The 15,672-nt window shown below is 35.7% G+C and overlaps 2 protein-coding genes across 3 annotated transcripts; both read right to left on the bottom strand.

The window, feature by feature from the left end:
- Positions 1 to 79: 79 nt before the first annotated feature.
- On the bottom strand, positions 80 to 4,189 carry LOC146537694 (tether containing UBX domain for GLUT4). Its single transcript, XM_085188328.1, has 8 exons — positions 3,938 to 4,189; positions 3,513 to 3,705; positions 2,451 to 2,667; positions 1,982 to 2,357; positions 1,446 to 1,637; positions 1,214 to 1,376; positions 605 to 788; positions 80 to 252 (listed from the first exon to the last, which is right to left on the bottom strand). Exons 1-8 carry the CDS (start codon positions 4,016 to 4,018, stop codon positions 144 to 146), a joined length of 1,515 nt encoding a protein of 504 aa, XP_085044454.1. The 5' UTR covers positions 4,019 to 4,189; the 3' UTR covers positions 80 to 143.
- Positions 4,190 to 5,024: 835 nt separating this feature from the next.
- Positions 5,025 to 15,313, bottom strand: Nmdar2 (glutamate ionotropic receptor NMDA type subunit 2). 2 transcript variants are annotated; one of them, XR_014878136.1, is made up of 17 exons: positions 15,040 to 15,313; positions 13,273 to 13,665; positions 12,082 to 12,221; positions 11,789 to 12,004; positions 11,474 to 11,711; positions 10,907 to 11,220; positions 10,415 to 10,659; positions 9,939 to 10,140; positions 9,333 to 9,656; positions 8,851 to 9,128; positions 8,451 to 8,553; positions 8,222 to 8,370; positions 7,482 to 7,702; positions 7,142 to 7,233; positions 6,675 to 6,904; positions 5,217 to 5,325; positions 5,025 to 5,137 (listed from the first exon to the last, which is right to left on the bottom strand). XR_014878136.1 is itself a non-coding variant. In XM_085188326.1 (16 exons), exons 1-16 carry the CDS (start codon positions 15,296 to 15,298, stop codon positions 5,289 to 5,291), a joined length of 3,441 nt encoding a protein of 1,146 aa, XP_085044452.1. In that variant the 5' UTR covers positions 15,299 to 15,313; the 3' UTR covers positions 5,025 to 5,288. The 2 variants fall into 2 exon arrangements, 1 of the variants encoding a protein (XP_085044452.1); XM_085188326.1 differs by having other exon boundaries at positions 5,025 to 5,325.
- Between the last annotated feature and the right edge of the window lie 359 nt (positions 15,314 to 15,672).

Raw genomic sequence — 15,672 nt, 5'->3', positions numbered from 1 at the left:
ACAGCCTTTGGTTTTTTTTGGTTAAAAGGAATACAAACACACAAAACTTTCAATGTATAAACAATAAAAACCACAAGTATTTAGCTTATAACATGAAAAGTATATTAAATATTACACATTATTTATTACAAATAACATTTAAATTATTTCTTAAACCACTTGGGCACTTTGCTTTCTTTAGATGAAGATGAAGCGCTGCTTGATTTTTGTGTGCCACTACAAGATTCTTCGAACTTCCTTCGACTGGGTGCCCTAAATAAATTAAATTTTCTTATTATTCTTTCTCATTTTTTTAGCAAGGTAGCCTGTGATACTTTAGTGTTATGATGATACTCTGTTCTCCACTTTTATTGTAATGTGTTGATTGTTGGAACTCAAAACACATTGTGTTTTTCTACTAAAGCTAGGAAATGGAAATAGACTGTTGTAGCTCAGCGGCCCGGCATGTCAGTGTTAACGTGATGGTTGTGGGTTTAATTTATGCTTAGGGGAATGAATTTATTTATTTCCTTTCTCAGTTAACAAAACCAAGTGTGGCGTTGAGTTTCACCACTCTGTAAATAAATATTTATCTGAAAAGATTAAACATCGAAATAAAAATTACCTATATTTAGACGCCAAGATACTTGCAGCATCACTAGTGGTTTTCTTTGAATATATTTCTTTTTTCAAATATGCTTGGCCAGGTTTTTCTTCTAACCATTTAAAATGCATGTGAACACAGGGCACAAATCTAGCATCTATTAATGTAATTTTAGGGTCCAAAATCTCTTTTAGTGGTGTAGTAACTGTAACAGATACAAAAAATGATTGATATTTTAAGTCATTGTCTTAAAAACACTTTATGATGAACACTTTTTATGATGAAGTTTCAGTTCCACCGCTCAACAAGCAATGTCTGGAGAATTTGGCAGAAAGTAGGGAACAGAGTGTCTCAACACTAGGTTCCCTCTGCCTACCCTGCTGTGTGCGGGATACAGCGTGAAGCTGATTAATAATAATGAATTGATAAATAAATATTTTTTGGCGTGTTGAGTTGCGGAAATCAACGCCGCGCTTTGTCTCGTTACCAGAGCGAGGAAATGGAATGAAATATTTTATTTTCTCGAGTAGGAATCGAAGTCACGCACTTATGCCCCTGCGCCACTACTGGTCTCGAATTAAATTATAAATAGATATTTATCCTTTTATCTATATAACAAAGGATACTTACATATGTGAAAAGGTTTATCCGTTTCGCACAAATGCTCTTTGACAAAATTTTGTACATCTTCTATAGTATTGCTAGGGGTAAAAACACCTTGAAGTATCATACTATCAGGAAATTGTATCCGGACAACTGCATGTTTATAATTGTTCAATCTTGAAATTGAAGCCTTAAATTAAATAGTAATTGTTATTTTTAAATTTATTGAAAATTAAAATTTTAAATGTTTGCATTTCACCTGTTCAAGTTCTTCCCTTTTGGTAGACGTTAGCATTGGGGTGTTTTCCAAGTCAATACGACGTTGTTGTAATTCATGATAAATTTTCCTAACCTCCTCAATCGTTAACTCGTAAAAATCATCGGGCAGGTCCGACAATTCATCTTCATTTTCATTAGGTTGCATAAAGGCAACTGCCTTTTTAGATCCAATCTAAAAATAATAATATTTTAGGACAAGATTTTTTATCTCACGGCTCTCTGAATAGGGTATAGATAAAGCTGGTTGCAAATACCGACATTTAATTCTGAGTAAGTGTTTACGTTATTGGTATCTATGCGTAGTTGCATCACACGAGTTACAGATATGGATAAACATCGTAAAATAAAAAAAAATCCTATGTATAAACTGTTGAGGTATTTTTATTAATTTCTTTAGATATGGGTTTAAAATATTTTTGCCCTATATGCCGTTTCCGTAAAAGGGGCGCTGCCGCTTTTAACCTATATATCCAGCAGCCTGCAGGGAGACATGAAACTAAAAAAAGAACAACTTACAAAAGTAACCTCTTCTTCAATTCTAAGTCTCCTTTCTAAGCTTTCCTGTGTCATGATGGGTTTTGAAGCCTCTTTTTGCGGTATTGGCTGCACTTGCTCTTTAAATTGTTCTTCATCATTTTTATCAGTTTCCATAAGTGTTATATTAGTATTTTCATTCAACTTTTGTTTCTCCTTTTCTTTTATTATTTGCGTTATCGGGTCAAATGGTTTCAAAATATTTTTTTCATCATGAGATCTTGATGGGCCTGGCTGATTATTTTCTACATGATCAGAATTTTTAGGTTTTTCATCATCATCATCCCTTTTAACTAAAGGAGATTCTTGTTGTTTCTCTGGCTGAGGCCGACGATATACACGTGAAACATTTGCTTGTCTAAAAAGAATATAGTAAGTAAACAATTTTATATTACTTTATACCAAATTATCATAAAAATTGTAAATTTTCAAATTCATGACATATGCTTACGTGGCTTCCATTTTATCTAACAACTGTAAAACAGCTCTTCCCTTTATTAAACCTAATTGCCTTAATGATTTTTCTTTTAATGCATTTAAACCTACTACTTCTTGTCTCATGTACATAATAGCTGGGTTGTGTAAAGATGACAATTGATCAGGAGCCAGTATATTGATTAAATCAAAAAGTGCAGTATTAGGTGGGAAGTCCCCAGTCATTCTTTCACCTGTATTCCAATACACAAAATTATTTTATTTTTAGCCTCCCACTGTATCCCACCTGTAGCAAGTTAGGTGAAAGGAATCTAGTGTTACAATACTGCTCCCCATTCACTGTCCTTTTTCAGAGATGTTAGGTGTTGAGGAGCACAACTCAATGTCACATTTTGTCTTGTTACCACAAAGTAAAATAAACCAATTTATTCCCCACAATCAGATTTGAACCCATAATCAGCATATTTACAGTTGGACAGATGTGCAGCAGCACAGTCCAACTGTAAACATTCTGAATAAAGCTCTTTATTAGTTTTTTAGAACAGTTTATTAGTTTATTAATACATATTTATACAGAGTGTTTCAGAAATCATAGATGACTTGGTCTATACTAAGTTGTGACAGTTATAAGAAAAATATTTAAAAAATCTTTGTCATGTATATTTCATACTACGGATGCGCACAGCTTCGCCTGCTTACTTAATATATTTTTTTATATCAACAAAGAAGTAATCCAGCGTCATACCATTCTGGAAACCAGATTAAATGCACAATCTTTTAAATGACAAAGATTTTTTTCATATTTTTCTTATAACTTTCACAACTTGATCTATCACCCGTTTTCAGCTTATCATTGATTTCAGGGACATCTGTATATACATATATTTTTTGGCGAGCAATATGAACCTTTATTCTGTCCTGTAAACTATTTCTTTTATTTTAAAGTTCACCAGATAACAAAGAATAGTGTGGATTTTTATAAACTATAAACATTCTCATAATTAACAATGACAAGTTTAATATTTATTACTGAAATAAATTCAATTTCTTAAAAAATATTATTAATAAATATACCTACCATCATTCAATGTTAACCTTATAGTAACATTAGATTCTTCTCTTTTCTTTTCTGTTTCAACCATCTCAAGGAGAGCTTTGTTAGGTATATTACAAAACCTAATAGTTGTAGTTAAATCTAATATATGATTATGATGTTTTAAGTCATAATTTGATGGTGGTATACCCTGTTTCTTACATACATCTTCCAAAAGCTAAAATGATAAATGAACTGTATTATCTAGATCGTTTGTAATGGAGATAACACAATATTATCTAGGGCTATTAAAATTATATATTTGTATGCATTTGTATATTTATATTATATGATATTTTAACGAATAAAAATGAACGTATCTTTATAACATTTGATGTTACTGATAAACAATGCATCATAAAATATGTAATTTTTTTTCAATTTCTTTCATTATTACTTAATTAACAAACCTGTAGAATACTTGTATCAGCTGTACAGCTGACTTTTACTCTTCTTCCATTTGGTACGAGAACAATTATATCTTTCGACATTTTGGTTTAAATATTATTTGTATGATTACTTCTAAGATTGATTTATTAATATGGCATACAGAAATACTTATAATATACAGGTATGCGTTACAATAAAAAATAAATAAGCCGGCATTAGTCAGTGATTGGTAAAATTATAAAATATTAAAAATTATAAAATGACAAATGACAATATATTTGACATTTGTCAAAAATCATAAGTTCGACTACAGAGATAACACAAAATTCTACAGTAGGCACCTAGTATATAATATGTTCCTTGAGTAGGCACTGTATAATTAATTATACTGAGTGTTGTAAACGTACCGGTCAACTGGGGTGGATAGAAATATTGGGATAAATGAATACAAAACCAGGAAAGTTTTTTTATATCATAATATTATCTAATGTTTGAGGCCAGTCTTTGCTAAAATTATTCAGGTTACATTTAGACAATTCGTTTTGTAACATAATAATATTTGTCCAACTTCGTATAACATACATTAAACGGTATAATAGGTATTCATTCCTATCCAAACGAAGATCACCGTTTGTGCATTACAATTTTACATTGATGGAATATTTATATACGAATTATTACTACGTACTAGACCTAGGATTCGTACAAATTTAATTTTAATTCGTAAAATTTCGTACAAAATTAATTTACGTAAAGTAGTTGAAAATATAATTTTAATATTAATTTTTACATAATGACGTCACATATGACATCTGATTTCTAAGAGTTAGTCTTGAAACACAGATGAACTCTGAGATCCTTTTACAACGGTGTACTCTTTTAGCGTTTGGTCTGCACTGCAATTCATTGTTTGTAGTGTTAAGTTCTCACGTGGTAAATTTCATAATTCTCTTAATAATGAAGATTAAATCACAAAAATATATCTTATATTTACTGATAGGATTTATTACACTCATATAGCAATGTGAACACAAATAAGTGGCGTCTATAGTAAATTATTTATTTTATTTTTACAATGGAGTTAGGAGGTTATTAATAAAGTCACAATATTGTCCAAAAAATATATTTTATTGTAGTAGACAACACGAGGATGCGCGCCCGGCGCCCAGCCCGCCCCGCGCGCGCTTCCCACAACAACTCTTCGCTATCTACGTCCATCTCTGTTTTAATAATTGGAATAATTTATTTAATAATTACATTGTTTTTTTTTATCTGTCCATATTTTAACATTAGATATACCTAACTTCGTCTTGTATAACTTGGTGTAAGAACAGCCTTCAGGAATTGAAATAAAGTGGCGCAATATGCGCCTCACAGCACAGTTTCCATTTCTACCCGCGTCCGCTCCCTAAAATATTATACATATTTATTTTTTTAGTAGTTCATAATATCTGTTAATTAAGTTTTTTTGCTTAATGCTGTGTCCTGCGTAGATATGGTAGGTAGAAGGAGCCTAGGGTTAGGACACTCCTTTCTCTACTTTCTGCCGAATTCTCGTACTTGTTGAGTGGCGGAATACCACGCATAATCATAAACCATTCCACCTAGTGGGGTTCGAATCCACAACTCTCAATTTTTTTTCTCGATTATAAGCATAGGTATTTCTAATGTAATAGGACAATTTGAGGCACTTTTTGTAAGGTACGTATCATATAAGGTGACCTATTCAATAGTTAATCATAAAATAAAAACTTTTACGTCTCGTAATTATTAATTCAAAAGCAGCTATTTTGTTCTACCCAAATTTCAAGTTCATTAGGTTACATGTTGCATTTAAGATGTGTTTTTCTTTCCTGACTGCAAAGGAAGGGTTAGATTTTTCGCGCGTATCTTGTTTATAGGTAATATGTATGTAATATTCTTTATTACCACGCATCTCCAGAACCGCTCATTTACATAATAATTAAGATATCGTCAGCAGTAAGTAAGTAGCTTTAGCTTAACTTAGCTTAGCAACCCAAGTGTTTTTAAATGTAACGTTAAAAATCGAGCCTGCGACACCATTGTAGTTACTCAGTGAAAAACACTTTTTTTTGCGAATATGGGTATCTCAATATATAATTATTATTAGACACAGTGAGAGAGTTTATGGATACGCGGAGATATTAGCAGTAATATCTCCAATATTACCTGCTCTTGTGGACTGTGAAAACAGGTTCAAACCCTCACGATATTAACTCATTCAATGAAATAATAAGATTGCGAGCAAAGTTACGGCACCCCTCCAAATTTTACTAATTATACGCACCGATGCGATACGTATGTTAATACTAATGAACTATTGGACTTGTTTTTTTTCTTTTCAGTTTTATGCAATTGGGGTTTTTGCTCTTTATAATAATTTTTATATTTTAATTTTTAATATGGTACCTATTTGTATATCCCCACAAATATTTTATGAATTTTATGTAATTTTCAAATGGTCATCACTACGCACTTGTCGCATAAAACAAATTATGCACGTTTTGTAATTATAAACACAAATTTTAATCCCTTACAGTCGACGTCAGCGAAAGGTTTTTGTAAACAGGAAGGGGGCGTGAGGGTCCCCTTTTTACATTTTTATAAATACAACATTGCTATTTTACGCGGTTCCAAATAAACTAATAAGCGTGGTTAATTCCGTTTATTATCTGTCGAACAGATCACTATACACGTAATGTTTCTAAGTGGAATGTTAAGGGAAGTAAATTTAACCTGGCGCGTAGATCCCCGCAAGAGAGCGGGCGGTCGAGGTCGGGTAAGAGGTCAGCGGGCGCGTGCAGGGTGCGCGGGCGCGTGGCATCGTGCGCGCGGCCCGCGGCCAGAAGCGCGGCTGCAGACGCGAGGCGACGCGGCGGCGCCTGCAGCCCGTGCGCCGCCAGCGCCGCCGCCAGCTGCTGCGCGCGCGCCACCGCCGCGTCCCGCTCGTGGCGCACGCGCCATATCTACGAGTCAAGTGAGAGTCGGTAAGTACAAGTTATAAAAATAAAAATTCACTGCAAATATAAGCTTGTAATTGTTTTTTATCTATAAATTTCCAACTTTCAGATTTTCATTTACTTTCAAATTTTACTTCACCAAATTTCATAATTTTAAGTCAAGGGAAAATACTAAATATGAATCTTTATAATGGGATAAATTTCGTCCAATATGCGGCAAAAACTAAATTGTATGTAAACTACCTCAGCAGCACAAATAGCGGAACGACAGGGTACGCGGCCGAAGCCCCGTGCCGATGCCTCCACAACTGCGCCATGAAATGTGAGTGATTGTCCTGAAAGCAATTAATTATTCAGATTATTATGTGTTCATACTATTAACTATCGGGTCGATAACGAGGCAAAGAGCGAGGTGGATTTCCATCACTCAATACGCAATGCCTCAAGAGTTAGGCGGAGAGTGGGGAAGTGTCTTCACCATAGATTCCCACGTTTCTTCTATTTACCCTGCCATGTGCAGGATTCAGTGTAAAGGTAAAAAAAAGTCATCATAAAAGTACGTAGTACTTCTACATATACTCACCCATAGAAAGTGAGACAAGAGCACAACAGGAACTCGCGTTAGAAGCAGCCAGGTGCTCCCGCATATACCGGAAGTATACGTGCTCTAGAAGCAAGAGTAAAGCTGCCAGCAAAATTCCCGCCATCAATAATAAGAATGCTGACAGAAACTGTTCTAACGCGAGCGGATCTGACGATTTGTGCTCTTGCTTGTTAGGTTTGCAAGTGCCCGTCATCCAGTACCTGCAGAAGTGAATAGGTTTTTCAAAACGTTTATGTTTTATTTATATTTTATAACATTCATTAGTTTACTTTTTTATGTATTTTTTTTGTTATTACATGCGAAATGCACCTTATATGTATGTATATGTAGTTATTAATATATATTTTTTACATATTTATTGCATTGGCTTTTCGATTGGAATGATTTTTTGTAATGAATACATCTCAATTTATAAAATTATAACATAACATAGTTTGTATGTGGTCTATATTCTCCATCTTAACTAGGTACCTATGTAATAAGTTACTAATTACATTGTCACTATATAGGGAGGTAATTACTGATTATAGAATTGATAGGCGTGTAGTAAGGGGTTTAGTTAATAGTTAGGATTAATAAGCATCAGGAAGTCAACTAATAGAGTTAAGAATGCAGTTAGCTATATATTTCTAAATTTATACTTAAGTAGATATTAAAAAAATATTTAATGTTGCAGAAGACAGTAAACATAAAATTGACAGAACAGATCGGAAGCCTACCTTCGTAACCGCTCTAGGTCTCCATTGGAGCGTAAATCAAGTAATCTTTTATTAAACATGCTTAGATATTTTGAATTTCGTGTAAACGCTAATCCATAGCCAGACATCGCGTACCACGAGCCTACTGTTAATAATCGGCAGTCTTCATCCTACAAAATATTAAATCTAATGTTAGTAAATGCGATAGGCGTGGAAGTAAGCCAGCTGCTAATTCTGTAAGACAACCTACTTGTGAAACGAGGTAATCCAGGACAGTTCCGTCGTAAATGAATGCGTCAAGCTCTCCCGTCAGGACGCTGGTCACTCCAGCACTCACGGTGCTTCGGTTGTACCTGAAATAAAAATAAATTACTCAGGTTCAGACTTAGCATCACAAGTTATTAGATCCTTACATAGGTATAAATTACTGATTCATATAAATTATTTTTACGTTTAGTTAGATGAAGTAAAAATATATATAAATTTTAAATTACTACGTAATAGATCTACAATTTGGTTGGTTAATTAAATAATAATAATAGTATCGATAATGATATAAATAATAATTTGGTAATGAATGTAGAAAAGGATATATCTGAGTATACAGATAATATGTAAGAAGATAAGAAATAAGCCAAGTAACCACTTACTGCGCCATGTACGCGTGCGGTTCAGAGAAGTACTTGGACAGAGTGGCGTCACTGTGCGACCAAGGCACGGTGCCAAACTTGAGCGCCGGTCGGTGCGAGAGCGGTCGAGCGATGCGAGGGTCGTCGAGGCCGCTGAGCTCGTGGAACTCCTCGCGCGTGATCATAAACGCCGCCAAGTTGGCCGTGTATATTGCCAGGAACACCACGGCAAACATCGCCCACATGTTGGTCATGAAACGCGCTGTAAAACCTCGCGGTGAATCGACGTGCACTGATGCCTGTCCGTGATATAAAATTATTAAAATATCAGCAATAGTCTCAATACAATTATTAGAAAATTTTAGATTTTGTTTATTATTAAGCACAAATGTGCTACATGGCATGAAAATGCTAATTATTACAAAACCTCTTGATATCAATATTTTAGCCCAATAACTATTAAATTTATATGATATCTCTATTAATGTTTGGTTTAAATTCACCTGAAACAAAACGGCCCATACAATCCAGTACGTTCGACACAGCGAAAATCTATTCTGTGGTATCCTATTTGAATTATGACCCGTTGAGCAATCAAAACCACTAGGAGACAGCCACTCAAAGAAGAATATGGAGAATGTGGCCGCTTGAATAGCGACAGCGCCCACTAGCATCCATGACGCTGTGTCAAAAGGCTCAAGGAACGCTGTTGGAGATATTATTCCAGTACGTTTCGCCACAACTATAGCTACACCAGTTTCCATAAATGGCACACTGAAATCTACGACGGCTTCCCGATCCGAATTTATGATTAACGATGTTAGAACCTAAGAGAAAAAAAAATATTTGTACTTTTTGTGATTGACTCAGGACTTTTTCTAAATAGGTATTAATATTATTTTAACCTTTGGTTAAGTAGGTATCAATTATAAATTTTGTAAAAATGAGCTACTTTAAAGCATCTTATAAGTATAAGTTGTTACCTCCAGTAAAGTTAACAAAAATTGTTTATATTTATAATTATTTAACAAATAAAAATAATCAATATACTCTAAATTATACAATTAATCTTAGGGATACTAAATAAATAAAAAAATTAATTAAATTACCATATCCGTTTTTTTGTTCACAAGTTCCGAGATTAATCCATTCCATTTTCCTTGGTGTAATGTCCCCCACCGTCCATCTTCGACACGTACGAGCTCATACGTGAATCCTAAATGCTCGGCAAGTTGTTGCAAGAGATCTATACAAAACCCACTACAGCATTGATAGAGCGAGCTGTTTCTATATGCGGTGCCTGCTTCTAACCTAGTGTTTCGAATTAAGAATTAAACGATCATTTATGTAAATATATGTTGACCTACCACTATTTTTTTAACTTTAAGCTTATGCCGCAGATGAAACCTAGTCATAAGATACTGAATTCCCCACGCATCACTTGACGTTTAGTTTCGTTTTTCTTTTTTTTTACAGAGTGAGTGAAAATCTACACCCGAGTAAGAATCGAACTCATCATCGTCGCGCTTACAATCCCATGCTGTGGGATTATTTTACAATATAAACTTGTATCGTATTTACTTACCCTGCAACTTCCACTTCGGGCGCTACACGGCATATAACACCGCGATCTAACGAGCATCTCCCACTTACAGGATCAGGTGGAGCGAGATTTATATAGGGTGGTTCCTCGAGAAATGTGATCCTCATATGAAATTTTTCAGGTACCCCTTGAGGTGGAGTGTGTAATCCACCGGGCCACACTATATCTTTAATAGCCAAACGCTCTTTTGGATACGAGTTCCATGTCCCAATTTCTTCCCATACAAGCTAAAATAAGATTTTATCAATGTCACATGATGATGAAAATTTTCATTCCTATACTTTCTTTATGATTAATTAGATATAGTGAAGTTTCTTAAGGTAACAAAACAAATAATAACTCCTTGATTAAATACGTTCAAATTCATGAATTAATATAGAAAATTGTAATTAAACGTGTGCGCAAGGCGGCCGTTTGCGGTGCGTTTTTCCCGTGTTTCATGTTAATAAAATAGAAGGTAACAAAAACACTTGCCTGATCTCCGAGTGTCGGTCGCAAATTCATTATTTTGAGTTCAGCCGCCCTTAATTCTCCGTCGGGTGTAAACTCTATGCTTGGTCTACCAGATTCACCTTCAACGCTCACGTTACGTAGATGTCTGTAGAATCTTTCCCCGGTGGACCAACGAGCTTCTCCCGTACCTACACCACTGCAAGATAACCTGGTTCCAAGTGGGTACCGAATATTTTCTTGATCTGACACATAGGACTCCACACCATATGCAAAAACCTTAACTGCTGTCGCTATCTCTGATATAATTGATGAGCTCGATGTGTCAAAATGGACACCTATATAAGTAAAGAGACGATAAATATTTAGTAAAACTTTAGTGAATAGTAGCACTACTAGAAAAAATAAAATAATAAGTAAACCTATTTCTTTTTAATCATTATAACCATTTTATCCACCAACTTAGGCGATTGCAAGTTAAGTTAAGGAGAGGTTATCTCATTAAAACGGGATTATGTCTTCGGAACACATGACATTTACATTTCGTCTGTAAGAGCTGCAAGCTTATTTAGGGAGATTGTGCAAACGTACCTAGCACTCCGACCGGGAATTTATTAGGTTGCTGCATTGATCCAAGTACACTTTGTGTAACAATCCAAACAAAATTTTCTCCAGTAAGATGAAGGTCTCCTGCCCATGACAATATATCAGCAGCTTCTTCACGGGTAGCGTACAAGAGCATTACTCGCGCTTCACTCGTTACCAACTCATTTAGGTCCACTGCTTTTTTTACCACAATGGCATTTAGTATGGTGAATTTGAATCGATCCTGCAGGATATTTCAAGTGTCATCTTAGCATACAAGAGACTTATACATATACCTAATATATTAGTTACAAAACATACTTGTAAAGCAGTAACCCTTTCCCTCACGGCTTGTATAAAATCGTCGTGTCCAGCAATAGCTGAAGTAACGACGCTAAACTGATGCCACTTATACCTCTCCAATATAGATAGCATTGCTGCCGTCTGATGCTCGATCGTTGGCGCTAACTGTAGTCGTAATGATGCATGAGAAGCATGTTTTTCCAGACCACTGTTGTCTGCATTCCATGCTATAACCTACAATTAGTTATTTATGTCACTATGGTTATACATTTTATTCGTTTACTTTTGAAAATAATTTTAAAAAATATTACCGGTATCCCAAGGTAACCAGCGAGTTGTAAAAAATATTGTGCGGAGGCAGTAGATCGCCCGTATTGTTCATGATTCATAAGATAAAGTATAGCAGATACATTTACTGCTAAAAATTCTTTACATAGCGAGTCCAAGATAGCTGAAAGCATTTATATTAATATTTATATAGTTGGCTTAGTCTTTTTTTAATATCATCTCATTAACAACATGCAATTAAATAATTGTCGTATTTAACAAATAAGTGTTTTATAATAATATTTTTATTTAAATAGTAAACACAAAGCTTGTGTAAATTTTTTATTTATATTATAACACATGACTTCTATTGTTTACGAAAAGAGAAAATGCCTATGAAGAAAATCTAGGTAGGTATATCATTGATGCTTTGCCAGCGTCGTCTCTACAAGACTCCATGCATTTAAACAATACAAGATGTGTTTTTAAATTTCTAATAGGCTACTTGACTTATATTTAATTTCATACAATAGCTACCTAGACTGTTAGGTTAACCATTAAGTGGTATTTAATAAAAATAACAACCGGTTAAGTGCGAGTCGGACTCGCCCCTAACCAGTTTTTATTTACCTAAGTTTCCGTACCAATTTAAAGATCGTAGGCCAACTGGGAAGTACAGCTTTTACAAGTTTACATACTGAAGTTTGCCAGCGTATGCAATCATTTTGTATAAAATGAACTACGAATATAGGTTTGTAATATATTTATATTATTTTTTAAAAAGGTACCTATAAATCTTCGCTTTTTGGATATTTTCTTTATTTGTATTGTAAGTTCTCACGTCTTGCCAAATTTGACATTTATAAGTCCACGGGCTTGATTACGTGAATGGTGTCTCTTGATTGTGTTAAGTTAAAAGTTTTTTCTATCAGCGTTTCAAGGAACCATAGATTTATATTTGATATTTAATTAATTTATTAAATGGAAAGGCTGCTCGCCTTTCCGCACGTCTTAGAAGGTTTAAATTGAACACTATTGTACCTATTATTTTTGGTTCTTAGGTGTCAAAAAATATTGTAATCTATTATTTTTGATTATACTATAGTAGAACAAAGAATCAATATTTAAACCCCACTTTAAAAAAGCCAAGTAGCCTATTAATGCAGCACTAGTTAGTTAAATTGTTAGAACTAAAGTCGTCTACGGATAACATAACATTTTTAAGATTCACTTACACATAGGACTAGGCGTAAGGCCCTGCATAGAAAGCGTAACATTTAGGCGCACTTGAGTAAAAAGTTTGAATTTGCGCGGCAATTTGGACAAAGCCGCCTTCTCAGCTCTTGTATAGTCGCGGGCACCGAATGCCTTATGGGGGACTACGAGAGCAGCGGTGACAAACGGGGGCACGCGCGGCGCTTGAGGCGCCGGTGAGGTGCGCGGCCGCCACAGGCCGTCGCCGCCTAAGCGGACGCCGCTGCCCCGCGCGCTCTCGCGGCCCCCGGCGCCCGTCGCGCCGCCGCCCACTTTGATGCCACCGCCGCGCTCTGCCGCACCACTCGCTGCCAACGCGCCCAGCGCCGCCAGCGCCATCAGCACAGTATGCGCCTGCATCTCTTCTTTTGATGCTGATGAATAAAGCGTAGATATACTTTATTCCATCCTCATATCATGAGGATGGAATAAAGATGATGGAGTGCTCATTGCACTGCATCATCTGCAGCAATGGTAAGAGAGGTAAGGAGAGATTTCGGTTGACCTTCGAAAACAGTACACAAAGATGCTGGAGGAAGGTCACGTAAAAAGCTTAAAGACCCCCGGAGGGCATGTGTGAGAGGTTGATGACAGTGGACGAGGCGAAAGAGGTACATAGAAACCGTAGCGTTTGGCGCTCCGTTCTCTCTGACTACCCTGCTAGGGATAAAGAGTGAAATTAAGTTAATTCAGTGCATTAAATAAATAATTCAGTGGTTTAAGTAGGCGAAGAGGGTCGCTAGTATTAAATATTTCCTTTCCTCGAGAGGGAATCGAACTCACAACCTGTCACGTTTACATCACACGCTTGTGCCCCCGCGCCACGGCTGGCCTCATAAGATTATTTGTTTTAAAATTTGAATTAAGAATAATGAAAAAAAGCGGGGTATTTTTTTAACTGATCTTATGTACCCCACACAAATGCATGTTTTTTTTTTAACTGTTTTTATTTTTTCATCTTATTATTGCGTTGTTATCGGTCCTTGATAAGTATGCAAAATTTCAATGTTTCAAAGTCGGTCAAAACCACGTTCAAAGTTTCCATTACATTTTTTATGTAGTGGCTAAAGTTTATTACAATTTCTTCGATAGCATCTCCTGATTCTTATGATTCATAAATTTACATACCTATAACATTTTACCAGAAATTTCTGTAGGTACCTTCCTCACTACACAACATACTCGTGTAAGTTCATGGATGAAATCTATAAATTTACGTGTTTATCAATCGATATATCTAGGTCCATACCTACATTGATTTAAGTAAGGTACGTATAATCTTAGTAAATAACTAAAAGTTTAAGTGTTGAGTTTGCAGAAGACTGAAATAATTAATAATTGAAAACATATATGAATTTTTAGAAACTCTTATACTAAGACTATATTGTAATCAAGTTCATCATATCAAATAGACCCGCCAGTCCGCCACTGACTCTTACATAGGTTTTTTGATCGATTCTCAATAGGATTTAACCGAAAAACAATTATACCACACAAGTATTTCATAAAAATACTTATAACAAATTGATAACAAAAAAATCCTGAATGATGTATCATCAGTGTCCTGTAATATTAAATTAATGAATACCTTAAAACAAATTGAATAATTATCCATTTTAGTAAATTATATAATTATGTTATAAACAAATTAATTTGCGGTTTATTTAAATGTCGATTTATAATTAGTTTTATTAACAGATATCGATATAATAATAAAGCTCTCGAGTACTTCAAGAGTGAGTGAGTACCTATAAGCGCGGTAAGCGGTGGTGGCAGTGGCAGCGGCGGCGCGGCAGCGTGCTGTGAGCTGCTATCCACATATATTGTCGCGAAGGCGGCGGGCCGACATGGGGTCGTTCTAGGACGGACAGTGGCGTGGCCGCCGTAGCGCGAGTTCCACGCGTGTTTACGTAAGCGCCACGCCCCGAGCCACGCTCTGGCGGTAAGGGGCGCGGCGCGAAGCGCGAAGCACCTCTGGTCGCCGAGCGCCGACTGACGCACCCTCATCCCCTGTGCGCGCACCTAGAGCGCGCTTGCGCTACAACTGTACAAGGTCCACGCCTACTCTTATATAACAGGATACGGCGTCTACCAAAGCCAACTTAACTCGACACTAATGCTACGGTGACGCACTTACCAGTACCAGTACCATGCTGAATAAGTAGATGGGTGTAGTACCTTGGCTGCGGGTTCGATTCCAAGTCAAAAATTGGAGATGTGCTTAAATTAAAAAATATTTTTATCTTCCCGTCCAACAAGAATCGGTTGGGGAACAATTGGGGACATGCATAAATATAGGTATCTACAGGTAGGTTGCCGCATTGTATTGTTCCGTCTCTTCATACATAAAGAGTGTCCTGTTATGAATGGGTCAAAGTTAG

The sequence above is a fragment of the Heliconius melpomene genome, chromosome 7, assembly GCF_056956725.1.
Source record: "Heliconius melpomene rosina isolate 202511_hmr_F chromosome 7, ASM5695672v1, whole genome shotgun sequence".
In the NCBI taxonomy this organism is placed as follows: Eukaryota; Metazoa; Arthropoda; class Insecta; order Lepidoptera; family Nymphalidae; genus Heliconius; species Heliconius melpomene.
Note: the sequence above shows the minus strand (reverse complement) of the source record. Positions and strands in the feature narration are given on the sequence as shown.